Source organism: Solea senegalensis, linkage group LG1 (assembly GCF_019176455.1).
Source record: "Solea senegalensis isolate Sse05_10M linkage group LG1, IFAPA_SoseM_1, whole genome shotgun sequence".
In the NCBI taxonomy this organism is placed as follows: domain Eukaryota; kingdom Metazoa; phylum Chordata; class Actinopteri; order Pleuronectiformes; family Soleidae; genus Solea; species Solea senegalensis.
Window position 1 is genome coordinate 25,995,329 of NC_058021.1, and position 13,307 is coordinate 26,008,635.

Genomic DNA, 13,307 nt, shown 5'->3' on the forward strand with positions numbered 1-13,307 from the left:
GCTGGTCACTCACAGGGGAGAGAATTAACGGCTAAAAATGGAAGCAATTTTCTTTCAAGATTAGCCCGTGAGGAAAAGTAAGACAGATGGGTTTAATGAGGCTTTATGTCACTTAATTTAACCCGTACTTTCTTAATCACCATTTGTTGTTAAACTTTATAAATTGTGATTAACACACGGACTCGTAATTACTTGGCAAAGGGAAAGGAAAACAGAGGAAAACAAAGATGAGGAGGAAAAGGAGTGTTTACTGAAGAGAGCAAAACAAAAACACGGTGTAAAACATAGACACACATGATGACATAGTTTCTCTGCTCTGACTTTGGACAGATTGAAAGGGATAAAAACCAGACACTCTGATGGCACTGATTTTTCCTTTGTTAACCAAAGAGAGCCATCTACTGGAGAACTATGTACATTGAATTATATTCTAATCATTGAATTTGCATGCTTGCACAGCTTGATTTGAATATATTATGATTATTTTAGTTTTTTAAAAAAAACAAAAAACAGCACAGAGATTTTCTTTCAATACACGCTGTACCCCCAGAATTAGATTACATAGTGTTTTCTGACAAAGCGCCGTGGTCCTTGCCCCTAAAATCCATATCCCCTTGTTTCGTCATTACTGTGAGTTAAACGGCTGAATAACTGTCTTTATGTCCCTAAGAGTCCATTACCACACAGCAATACCCTTGGCTCCTGGTTTTTCTAATATAAAAGGGAATGAGGGATTGGCAGTTTGCGACACTTGATGTGACAGCAAACAGTTGCGTGAAGGTCACCGTGATGGAAATGTGCCGTTATACACTTGTAACCTGGAAGTAATACACGACACACATTGTTCGGTCCAAGTAATGGTCAATATCATGTCATTTGTCAGTGTATTAAATGCTTGAGGCAGCAATCCAATAAAGGTCTGTACGGCTGTTGTCCACAGCACAGTTAAGCAGGAGGCCTGTGCAGGGTGGACAACATGGCTGCTCATGGAGTCTTTATGATTCAGGCAGTGTCTCCATCTCTCTATCAGAGTTGTTGTCTCAACTCAATTTATCACACATAATGCTGCCCCCTCTTTTTCTTTTTTCCCCCGCCTCTGGCTCTCTTCCTCAAATAATTCTTTGGATCTAGAGCCAATGACGTTGTGGATGTGTTTGGAAAAATAAGCATATTTTCAAGGTGAGGTGACCCTCACTGAGAAAATAGACGGAAGCCTCTGAAATCCTATTATCTAGAGGACTGCCTTATTTTATTGCCATCAGCAGTGCTGGCCCCATCAGCAGCCTGGCAACGGTCTTCCGACGACTGCTCCAGTACTAATTCTATATCGCTAAAGCCAGACTTGCCCAGGGTGTGGACATTAAACTCCATATTCATTTGAAAGTGATTGCATAATGTGTGACGCTGTAGTTACGGTGATGTGGCTGTTAAGGTATATTCCCTGATAGGAGCAAAGAAAATTCGATAGAAAACACAGCATTTTAACTCGATTCACAAAGCATGCCTTCATTTTCAGTTTTGTAGGCACAATTTTTACAGTGTGTGTAATAGCATAATTCATTGTGAGTCATTAAATGGATAATACAGTATTAGTTTGGGAGAATGACCCAAATCTCCTCGAAGCGTACGTTTGAGTAGAAAACTGACTACATATTGCAATGAGTATAATGTGCATTCTACTGAGGGTGAGAGGGGGTCACTATGAGAAACATCCACAAGTGCATGTGTAGGCTTGTGACCTGAATTCCAACAAAATAGCTTTTAAGGACTAAAAAAAGGTGTAACTGAAAAGCGTAAGAAAGCAAAAACATTGGAATTGAAGTCAAATTTTAGAGCATTTCCCAAGCATTTATTTGACGATGTTGATTGCGCGAGTATTTAACAGCAAATTAAGATCCTTGGCAAATGCAAGACGTTTCTGAACAGCCACATTTGTGTGAATACAAAATGCTCTAAATCAATAAATATACTGAGGCAGAGGCCAAGAACAAAGAAAGATCCAAAATCACAACAAATCACTTTTGTCCCATGTTGTATTTTACATAAATGGACGTCACTCGGTGAATGCTCTGGTCTGGGTACTTCCCTCTGATAAATAAATATAATAATAGCCAGACAACAGTATAATTATCCCCGAGTTGCCATGGAAAAGCTTTGTGTGGATGTTTGTGGAAATGAGGGCATTAAATTCTTCCTGAAGTAATGATTAAAAACCTCAAAACTCAGTAATCTCTGCCGAAATGCTCGTTGACTTTAGAAACACTCACGTAGACAACTAAACCGATGACGACGTACTGCTCCTGTTCCTTCACCCACGCGAGTTCTATCTTCACCCGACCGTCAGAGTCTCGATAGTGGATCAGGAAGTGCTCACCGTCGTAGTCATAGGAGACTGCTGCGTTTCCCGGCTCCATGAAAACCGGAGAGCTGACACACCAGAAGGGCTTCCTGAATTCATCCAGCAGAGTCACACTCATTATGCAGCAATTCTGGCAGGAAGTGAAGAAATAAACAGGGGCTAAGCTCAGTGAGTCAACACTTTATTATGGACTGTAAAACGTATTATTTTTTAGTAGGTCTGTGATCACCACCACGCTATAACAAACAGTGAATAGTTTCTCTTTTTAACAATTTGTCAGCAACATTATAGTGTGTGAGTGGCCGACAGCACAGTTGGTACCTCCACTGCAGATTTGAGGACCTCACACCTCCATGGCAGGGTGATGCTTCCTGTCAGAGGTGTGTGTTGGGACAAGTTTGTCCTGCTGATGGCGGTCAGCTCGATGTGTGCATCACTGATCTGAGCTGGTCAAAGAAAAACAACACAAAAAGTAAGACTTTATACAATTTCAATTGTTTCTTTACAGTTTATGGGATTAGTGACTTCAAAGTCAGTATTTTCTGCAAGAACACAGATTAAATTTAGTTCCTTTCAATTATTTTTTGATATATGTACTGCATATACTGTATTACACACACACACACACACACATATATACTTTACATACAGAGAGAAGGAGATAAATAAATATATTACATCTGAGACAGAAGAGCTCGGAAAAGCTTCCAGACATGAGCGAGCATACAGTGTTGTGGAGAACAATGTGTAGTTGGTAACCATGGAGACCGTATTCGGGGTCTGCATCATCACTAGGGGGTTTGGCCATTAGTTCCAAATAGGGGCTGAAGAAAGAAAGAAAATTAAAAAGATAAATTACACTCAAACTTTGTTGTGTGATGTAAAGAGGAAACAATATTTTGGGGTGGGGGGGGGCATTTAAGAGTTGTTTTTTTTTTTTACTTCTGTGGACGATCATAATGTACTGTAATCTCAAAAGAAACCAGAAGAGGGGGCCATGTACACACTTTGTTAGATGTTGGGACTCACAAGGGATATAGAAGTCTACTGAACGCTGTGGATGATCAGTGAGGCAGTTTTACACTTCAAATCCAAAACTAATCTAAACTGAAATATATATCATCACCAACAGTGAGCTTTGGAGAGGTTAAGATTTGTGACCCGCCCCTCATAGGTTATGGTTTGAGTTATTTCCCTCAGCTTTTCTTCACCTGGTCCGCTGAGGCTTTCGTCTCCTGTTGTGTCAAAAAAAAGATTGTAAAATCTCTTGTGCGACTCGTGACAAGAATGAACGACTTCATATTAAAATGTGGTCCGGTCCCGCTATACATATGTGCTGGTGAAGCACAGGTGCCACTAATACTGATGCTTCAAATCTCACTCTGCAGTGCATAACAGATGGGTCACACACCAGGAGCATCAAATAAATCCCCTCAGTTATCACATCCTACATGTTTGGGCTCTAACCGACTGATAGTGATACACTGCACACCGCATAACCACATGAATAAGAAGTGCCTGTTCTTGTGTCGCCCCACCAGACAGATGATCCCTGGATGCTTCTCTCCAACAGCTTGTGGAAGTGAAGGGTGAACATGATGAAGGCAATGGAGCTCTGGTCCTGCAAAAAGAGCGATCACTTAAGTTCCTCCACAATTTGAGAGTACAAGGGCCCGGGCATTCAACTTTTTACCAAATGCGAAACCAAATTTCGGTACCTAAGGAGTTAATCTCATCAGTGTCAGTGAGACAGTAAGCATGCTGTGTGCTGTGTGCTGTTTGACCAAGATTTAACGGTGCTCACAATTGGCCGTCTCAAGGCGTACAGGAAGTGACGACCAGAGACATGTGTTTTGAGAGGCTGATTCTTGTTTATTGAATGACAATATGTCATTAAATAAACCATTGTATCATCATTTTAAAAATGCCACGGGTGCTTGTATTTACCCTCCAGGTACCAATGACGACTCCAGGATGTAACAGCTTCAGTTCAACTAGTTGGTCCTGACCAATGACCTCCGCACTTTCAGTTAAAGTCTGCATGTCCAACTTGGCCATGAGGGACCTCCAGCCAGGGCTGACGGAGCAAGCAGAGGAACTGGTTTTTCACCGACAAGACAAGAGGAACAAGAGAGACAGAGAGAATGGAAATGGACACCTCCTCTCTTACCTTTTTAGGCCAGGGCAGATGAGGTTGATCCTCCTGACACCATGAAGTTGAAGAGTGGAAATGTGCTGGTAGTTGGGCAAGCAGTCTCCTCCGCCCCAGCACATATACGCCGACGTCTCGCAGAACTGAGAGCGGCTCAGCTCTAATGTGTTCTCCTGCCCCGACTTATCTGACACCGTCAGCTCCCAGGTGACGTGCAAGTTTCTAGAACAGATAAGTTGATGATGATGAGAGCAGCGTCACAAAACTAAAAACAGTCCTTCAGTGGAATAACTTCACTTGATATTTCCTGATAGCTGCAAGAAGACGCAAATACTGTTCTAAAACAAAACCTACAACACATTTATTTGACGACAATATAATGCAAATGAATGGGCAGTGTTGGATAAAGCTGACTTGCGCTCTTTTAAATCATGCAAACTATAAGTTTAATGGCTGTAACTTCTCCTTTGACAGATGCAGGGAGTAGTGTGCAGTTAAACTGTTCTGACTAATGAAATGATATGCACCGAAAGAAATGAAACTGCAGCTGCTGTGATAAAGCTCTTGATCCAATTCTGTCTAAACTGTGATTCAGGGTTGCCCCGACTGTGATGCAGCCAGTGTCTTGCTGAGACACCATCCAATATCAATTAAATAGAGGAACAAAGCTAAAAACTAGAGCAGCCCATGAGGCCCCACCTGACCCAAGGGATTTCACCCTGCATTGTCTATATGTGTGATGTCTTGTGAAATGATTATTACCAAGGTAAATTGCATGCTCCTCAGTGTTTCTAACAGACAAACCCCCACAGGGAATTGTCTGAGTTGGTGGGAGGTGGGAGGAAGGAGAAAGTGTGCCTGGATTCTTGTGTGTCGTGGATGAGGGGTTGGGGTCTAAGTAATTTATTTCAACAATTCAGACAGCCGCTGTGAGGAACACAATTATTTCTACTTCCCCTCTGTACCACAGCGACTGCCACAGAACTCAAAATTGAGTGCTGCACAGCCTCTAATCAGAGGTTATAAAAACACAGCATTGGTTTCTGCGGTGGAGTCAGTGAGGAAGCTTTCCCCTGTGTGCTGGCATCCCCCCTGAGCAGACATCACATTTAGACAGAGACCTCCTTCCTCACCTTTAATAAGAAAGTGTCATTAAGTACAATATGAAAAACAAACCATGCTTTGTTTTGATTGCCAGGAGATGCAGCTATCCACTCGTCTCTGCCCCTGAACTGTCTTGAAAGTGAGGGATCTCCAAAGTTTTATTGTGAACTAACCACAAACAGGGTAGAGATTCCCTTGATACCTCGCAAAACCGCTTCTAACTGTAATGCAGCTCGACAAACGGAACGGGAGGCAAGTTATATCTGCTGTGATCAAGGCGCTTGATTCTTCCCGAGAAAAATAATGAGACCGTTTTCTCACTTCAGTGGCTCGGGATGTGGAAATGCTCAAAAGAAAAAAACAACAAAAAAAAAACACATAAGTGACACTTGTCATGACGCTCAACCGTCTGGAGGAGGAACTCAAGTATCTGCTACATTAAACAAATCATACACATCAGGTACTTCACTGGAGTGCTTTTGCATTGCGGTCTCTTACCTGAGAGCCCACTCTGTTCGACTGGGCAGCCCGGTGTACTGTCTGATGAGTCCAAGGTTTCTTTTCCACTTGTTAAGTTCACACACTCCTACAGTGGTGAAGAACAGCCACTTCCAGTGGCCTGCGGCACAATCCCGCAGCTCCACCGAGGTCATCTTCAGCAGCAGCTTGTCCATGCACCTGTGTCGACACTTCCCATTTTTGCCAAACTCCGCTGTGTATATCTTGTTCCACAGAGCACTGCGTTGTGTCAGTCCAGAGATTGTAGTGAGTGAAAAGAAAAGAGTTAATGACCTCATGATGTATATGATTTTAAAACTTTGGTGGGGTGGGTTGACGTACTTTTGCTATATTTTCAACAGCTATCGCTGATCTAGAGTGTTTTATCAGTGGCATGAGCCTCAGTCTCTAGGGTTTGCGGTTAACTCGAGGAGAAACATTGCAAATTTCCCACAACCCTGTCTGATCAGGAGCCAGAACTCCACAGAGGCACTGTTCATGAATAAACGTCCACACACCCTCTTTACAAAATCTTTGTAATAGCAGCAATGGACAAGAAAATTAGCCAAAAAAAACAATATCGCTAACAGTAGCTTCATATTTAGTTTAAGTTAGTTGTAGTATTGTAAAACAGTGACAGGTACATTTCCCCCCTTGTAGGACAAGTAGTGCAATATTTACATAGTACATGACTTGTAATAATATTGTCTTCATTGATTGTTATTAAAAGGAAAAACATAAATGAGTTGCTTGCATTAAGAAGACTTGACATATACTTACTTATCATTGGCAAGCTGGTAGAAGAGCTTACTGACATGGCTTATGCTGAAAAGAGCCGAGGCATCCAGCGATGATAGAATCTTAATCAGGATCTCACATGGCAGTCTTAAAAAACAAAACAAAAAAAAAAAGGTAATTAGAGACCAGATGAAGGCAGTGATAGCAGTGTTTTCACCGTCACTCAACATGCACCTGATCAAAGGCAACAGTGTATGCTTCACGGCAATCTTATTATAAGCTTCTGGTAACAAGATCAAACGACTGTGTTTTTCAGGTGTTTAATAAACGTACAGTATGATTTTGTGCAGCAGACGCTATAAGATTTTAATGTAGAAACATTCCAAACTCTGCAGTTAAAAGAAAAAGGCCACCGTCTCATTAATTACTTCCAGTAAAGTAGAACTTTCCATTTTCGCAGATAAAACTTCACACCGTACAAGGTGTGATGAATTAAACCAAAAGGGACAGCCAAAGTGTCATAATTTAAGAACTCGTATGTGTGAAATCTGAAGTCACCAATGCTTGGTCTTAGCTAAATATGTATGTTTGGGTAGAGGATACATCTATCTTGGCTGGAGCTGCTCTCCACCCACATCTGTTACTGGGAAATATTGATCGGGGTTGTCTTCTTGCACCTGTTCTAGTTAATGATGCCAAATACCTTCCAATTAAATGACTTGAGTGATTGTCCACATTTCCTGCCTGGTCCTTGCACTGTCAATTCACTGCACATCAACAACCACCGTGAGACAATTTCTATTAATATCAGGTGTAAATTTCCACACGGGGGAAAGTTACACATTTTAGCCTAAAAATTCTCATGACTCAGAATACAATCGTTAACCCGTCGGTGACATTTGGAGCTGTCTTGGTGCAGAGCCGCAGATCCAAGTCATTTTTGCCATCTCCGAGTTCGGTGAAAGGAAAAGATCCCTGTAAATGAGTCACTTACAAGCTGAACTTTCAATGCACTGCCAGTAAAATGGCACAGTCGTCTGCTGTTCTCAAACCAGTGAACTGCAGCACTATTTGGGATTTCAAGATGTATTTATTTAATGATTAAAACATGCTTTTTTTTTATTTATCTTTAAACTAGAGCTGAAATGATGCATCAATAATCTAAATTTAAATACTGTGCAGCACAACTGTGAGCATAAGCAGTATGTAGCTTTACTGTTTACCATATTTAGTATGGAATATCTTTTATCAGAAAATATTGAACTGACAAAGCAATCAGAGTTAAAGGGAAACAAATGTATATCTTCCTATTGAAAGAGTATTCAATAGTTATCAAAACCACAATTGTCAGCATCACTGGAATCATATCACTGAGTCAAATTCTGATGGATTCACCCTCTGAGGACCATGAATGATACCATTTCATACCAAACTACTTAATATTTGTCAACACTGTTCTTATTCCCATCATTGTTTGAATATGGAAAAAAATGCTGGTAAATTAGACATTTGCTATAATTTCACAGCTTTTAAATTAACCCTTATAGTAACTCTACAATTACAATAATGCACTGTGTATAAACACAAATGGATACTGTAAGTGAGTTGTATTTAAAAAACAAACAAAAACAAAATCCAAAAGTGTGTTTACAGCAAAACAAAACTTTGCCAAATTGATATTTACGTGCTCCGTGTGGCTGCACTCTGCTTTGTCACTTCACACTTTAATAACAGACAAAAAGATACGTGATGAAATTAAGCAGTTTCAGTGTGGAGGCTGCCGCTTCACTGCAGCACTCACTGGGTGAAGAATCAGACTCATTTGAACGTGCGGTGAAGTTTCATCCGTATTGATTTTCGCTGTGCTTTTATTGTACGCTGCTGCAAACAGTTTATAAATCCTTTTACTTAGAAAGCAATAAAGCATCGACTTGCCACCGTTTCTGAACACAGTCTGGCTGCGAGCCTCGACTGCCACTCGGGGAAAATTAACATGTTGCGACAGATTACCGTTCCATAAAGTTGTGGGGTGATTTGTCAGCTCTTTTCGGCGCCCTCGCTGTCCGCAGTCTGGGCGCAGCTCCTTTAGATGCCATTTTATTCCACAGGGAATCTCCTGTGAGGCACACAGAAGCTACTTTACTGTTGGAGGCGGATTTTAAGGCCGCGTAACGTGAAGAGTCACGTTCGTTGAACAACGTTTTTACCACTAGGCCAACGTAAGACACTACATGTGTAAACGTCACTACGTCCACGCCATAAGTTAGACTGAAAACACAATGTCAAAGAAAAACAGTGACAACTTCAAAGGGCTTGACTGCCCGCGTCCAGTTGCCATGGAGACGTCCTTTCAAGTTTCCCTTGAGACTTCCGGTGAGTTGGTATCTTTAAAATAAAAGCGGATATAGACTATAAACGAATAAAGACCGTATGCATTTATTTTGTTTAACTTTGGAACCATTAGTGTAGCTATGATTTATATTTTAAAAGCCACGGATGACAAAAATGTATTTGGAAATAATTCTGCGAATTGTGTGCAAGGTTGCCATCATATTGAATAGCACGGAATTGAAATGGTCAGCTATAAATGCAGTCAAGCCAGCCATAATGTGTTTTTCCATAGTCAATGAAATGACACTGAAATCGTCTGATTAAACACCAAGTGTGTGGTCCTGCGTCTTGACTGGATTGTCTACACTTTCTCAAGAGTAAAACATTGAAAATGGGTTGCAAAGTTGTGTTGCTTTGCACAAACAAGTGACCGTTTTCCGTTGGCAAGTTTAAAACCTTAACAAGCAACTTTAAAAGGTTAAAGCGGGAGCCAAAATCTGTCTTTGATTATCCAATGTTTATCACAATACTTATGCAGAAAAGGCACAATATCTGCTTGTTATACATCTGTTTTAACCAACTTGTGCCAGTTAATTCTGACTAGGGCTGCAACATTTATGAAATATTGAACCTGAACTTTGGTGCGTGGACCAAAGACATGGATCATTTTAATTTTTAGGAAACACAGATCGACATTTAACATTCTGAGGCAAAAATTATTTATTTCACTTAACCATTTATTTTTATTTATTTTAACTGTTTGCCACTCAAATTGCTATCAGATACAGAGGTGTAACTGTCAAAATTTGAGTCGTAGTGTTGCAACCCACACGTGTCCAAGATATTTTTTTGAAGTTACTGCAAGTTCACACAAGTGACAGCAGGGGATTAAATACAACAATCGGGAGAAGCCAGGGACTGAAATGATCTTGGCATTGTGGTTGATTTAGAAATAGTTTAGCCGGTCATATCTGCAATAGCTGAATATTTCTGATGTTCCAGTTCTAGGTTGGATAGGTAGCAAAGTATATTTAAAAAAAAATAAAATAAACATACAAACATATGACCATGTCCTGTTGGGCATCAAATTTGGTGTAACCTTCAGATAAAATAATCCGAGTTGCCTCTCTCGGCCAGGTTCGTTTTCTCTTAAAGAACCGAAACGCACTAATGCTGCAACCAATCCAATGAGGACAATACCATGTATGAAACTAGATATCCCTAAAAGACACGAGTAACGCATGGTTTTGCAGGGGATAATGGAAATTCCCTGCTGGGAGGCCTCCCAACATGACGCGCAAAAAGGCTTTATGAACACAAAGGTTCAAGTTGAGTCTTTAGCAGGAACCAAACTTGGCAGAACGAGACAAGTCAGCTTTAACATCAAATTCCAGTTAATTTGGTGATACCTCCTCTAGCTCATTGTACTCAAATGTATTACTACACTTTTTACAGCACTCTGGAACAGATACAGTAAACTCTGATGCATTTACTCTGCATGAATCATCAGATTCAAGTTTGTCAACAGGCCAAGTTAAAAAATTAGTACATGAGTTTCAAAACCCAAATAAAGCCATTTAAAAACGGCTTGGTACAGCTTGGTAGGCTCTGGTGCTTAAGGTCCAACATCTGAAAAAAAGTTAGTACTCGTCAGTATAAAGTAAATATGGATTGAACAAAATTGAGAACCATCTGAAAGAAAGTACCTCAAGACATCCCATGGCAAAAAGGGTTGGTTCACCTTGAACAAGATCCTCACCACAGTGATCCAGCCAGGACAAGAGTTCTAAAGGTTGTGTAGTCCACCATGGAGTCCTCTGATGCAGCCTTCATCAGCTCTTTAAAAAGGTAGAATTTGAGAAGTCACAAAAAAAAAGGTAAAAAAGACAAATGTTCTCAGGCAGCTCACCTGTTCAAGTGTGACGGTCTTCTCACGTCCAGTCAAGACCCACAGATGGATGCCGTAGTACAGAAACAGAAACTTTAGGGCAAGGCTACAAAATCAGAAGGAATTTTGCCAACACACCTGGGAGATTGCCGTTCCTCATGCAACCAACCAAAATATTAAGATTAAGCATTATCCTAATGACTTCACAAGCTGCCCAATTATGGACAAAAGTCATGGATAAGAGTGGACTACTGGCACTTGTGAGCTGAAATTACTCATGTGTAGTGAGCAGTTAGCCCTATCCTATCAAAAACCCCATTTTGAGCAAGGCATAAAGTTCCATCATTTCAACCAGCTGCAAGTAAGAGGTAAAAGACCACTTATGTTTCCAAATGTACATGATCAAGGTCAAAAACAAAGCTCAAGACACCAAGGAAATCCAAGAAACACAATTAAACATTCTTAAAAGCTGCAGCTGCTAAGTACGCTTACCACATTAGGGTACTTGCACAGGAGTATGTCTTTTTTTTCTGAACATTATGACTCCTGGAATTCAGCCCACAGAATAAGGTTTAATTTCAATTTATCCACAACATAAAAGAAAGTTCTCAAATGTAGTGTTCCCTTCAGTTAAATAATCCGAGTTGTCTCTCTGCCATGTTCGTTTCCTCCTAAACAAAACGCACTCTGATCCTGCAACCTACCCAATGAGGACAACCCCATGTACGAAACTAGATATCTCTACAAGACAGGAGTAACGTGCAGTTTTGCAGGGGAAGATGGAAATCTCCTGCTGGGAGGCCTCCCAACATGACGCACAAAAAGACTAAACACAAAAACATCTCAGCTGACATATTGTGAAAGGTAGGGTCACACCCTGAACAGATCACTGGCGGATGGTGACAGAAGGGTTGAGGTCCAACATCTGAGGAGAAAAAAAAAAAAAAGCACTCTTTAATATAAAGTAAAATTGGATTTAACAAAATTGAGAACCATCTGAAAGAATGTACCTGACGACATCCTGTGGCAAAGAGGTGTCAACGTAGAAGAGTTGGTTCATCTTGGGAAAGGTCCTCACCGCAGCGATCCAGGACAAGACTTCACCAGGTTGTGGTGTCCAACATGGAGTCCTCTGATGCAGCCTTCAAAGGAAGGTAGAATTTGATTGGTCATAAGGTTAGGACAAATGTTCTCAGGCAGCTCACCTGGTCAAGTGTGATGGTCTTCTTACATCCAGTCAAGGCCCATCGATGGATGCCCTCCCAAATCTCTACCTGCCTTTCCTGTTCTACACTGGCAGTTTGCCAAGCTACGCCTGCCTCCAACCACAATTCAATATCACAACACCAAGCTTCATGTCCTGTAGATTCCTTTGTAAAAGGACAGATATCCACTCACTCACATGCTTCAGTTTGCTAACACTATTTAGGACGATGCTAACCTCAATGTCTTTGTTGGCTACATAAAAAACTGCAAGTCTCTCAGTTGCCCAGAGAATTTTCCTCCCAATTCTGTCACTTCACCAAAGTTTATTTGCTTACACTTTCACTTTGCAAAGCATGAAATCAATTACACTTTCCTGTCATCGGATCTCATTTACTCACCCTGCAGCCTTCCAACACCATTGCTGTCGTAACATCTGCAAGAGGCAGGGGTTTCACAATTCAGAGCTTCTCATGTGTTTAGCAAGATGATGCACAAGACTATTGACAAAGCAGACACTTGAAAATGCTTGAACACAATTTGACCAAATGCTTCAATTTGTCTACAAGTGACTTAGATGACAAACATGTTCCAATGGTTGGAGGAACATAAATGCATACCTTGATAGGCTGAGTCACAAAACCACATGGATCCTTGTCTGATTTTGGAAACTGCACAGTCATGGTATGCCACTCGGTCAGGATTTGTGGCCAGATTTCCTCACACAGAGAGAAGGGGAAGGACAAAAGGCCTCACCATCTTACGAGTCGACTCAATTTACCTTGTTCTAACGTGTGAAGGAGAATGAGCTCATTAAATCCAGGCAGATTTATAAATTGAGCAATAAACTGGAGTCATGCAAAGTGCTTGCGATCTTTTGCATGGTTATCCCAAAAGTTTAGAGGTCAGGTTACTGACCCCGAGAATGTGTAAAGCAAAGTCATGAGCAAAGATCAAGACTTGAAAAAACATATAAAAAAAAGAAACTACACCATTCTATCGCGAGTACTTGTTTTGTTTTTTGGTAAAGTGCT

At 40.9% G+C, this 13,307-nt stretch overlaps 1 protein-coding gene across 6 annotated transcripts in view; it reads right to left on the reverse strand.

Annotated features, from left to right (window-relative positions):
* fbxo15 (F-box protein 15) overlaps positions 1-13,307 on the reverse strand; it is a 45,122-nt gene that overhangs the window by 30,177 nt on the left and 1,638 nt on the right. Inside the window, exons 2-14 of one of the 6 annotated variants that reach the window (XM_044033210.1) lie at positions 12,894-13,060; positions 12,675-12,709; positions 11,092-11,109; positions 10,889-11,020; positions 8,862-10,811; positions 6,894-6,998; positions 6,114-6,353; positions 4,530-4,733; positions 4,307-4,436; positions 3,898-3,980; positions 3,038-3,183; positions 2,681-2,805; positions 229-2,489 (exon numbers count right to left, since the gene is read on the reverse strand). In XM_044033210.1, the coding sequence (XP_043889145.1) occupies positions 2,223-2,489; positions 2,681-2,805; positions 3,038-3,183; positions 3,898-3,980; positions 4,307-4,436; positions 4,530-4,733; positions 6,114-6,353; positions 6,894-6,998; positions 8,862-8,947 (1,386 nt within the window). In that variant the 5' untranslated portion in view covers positions 8,948-10,811; positions 10,889-11,020; positions 11,092-11,109; positions 12,675-12,709; positions 12,894-13,060 and the 3' untranslated portion in view covers positions 229-2,222. Of the gene's footprint in view, positions 1-228; positions 2,490-2,680; positions 2,806-3,037; positions 3,184-3,897; positions 3,981-4,306; positions 4,437-4,529; positions 4,734-6,113; positions 6,354-6,893; positions 6,999-8,861; positions 10,812-10,888; positions 11,021-11,091; positions 11,371-12,674; positions 13,256-13,307 lie in introns of those variants that run through there. The other 5 variants (XM_044033224.1, XM_044033218.1, XM_044033240.1 and 2 more) reach the window with 5 other exon arrangements.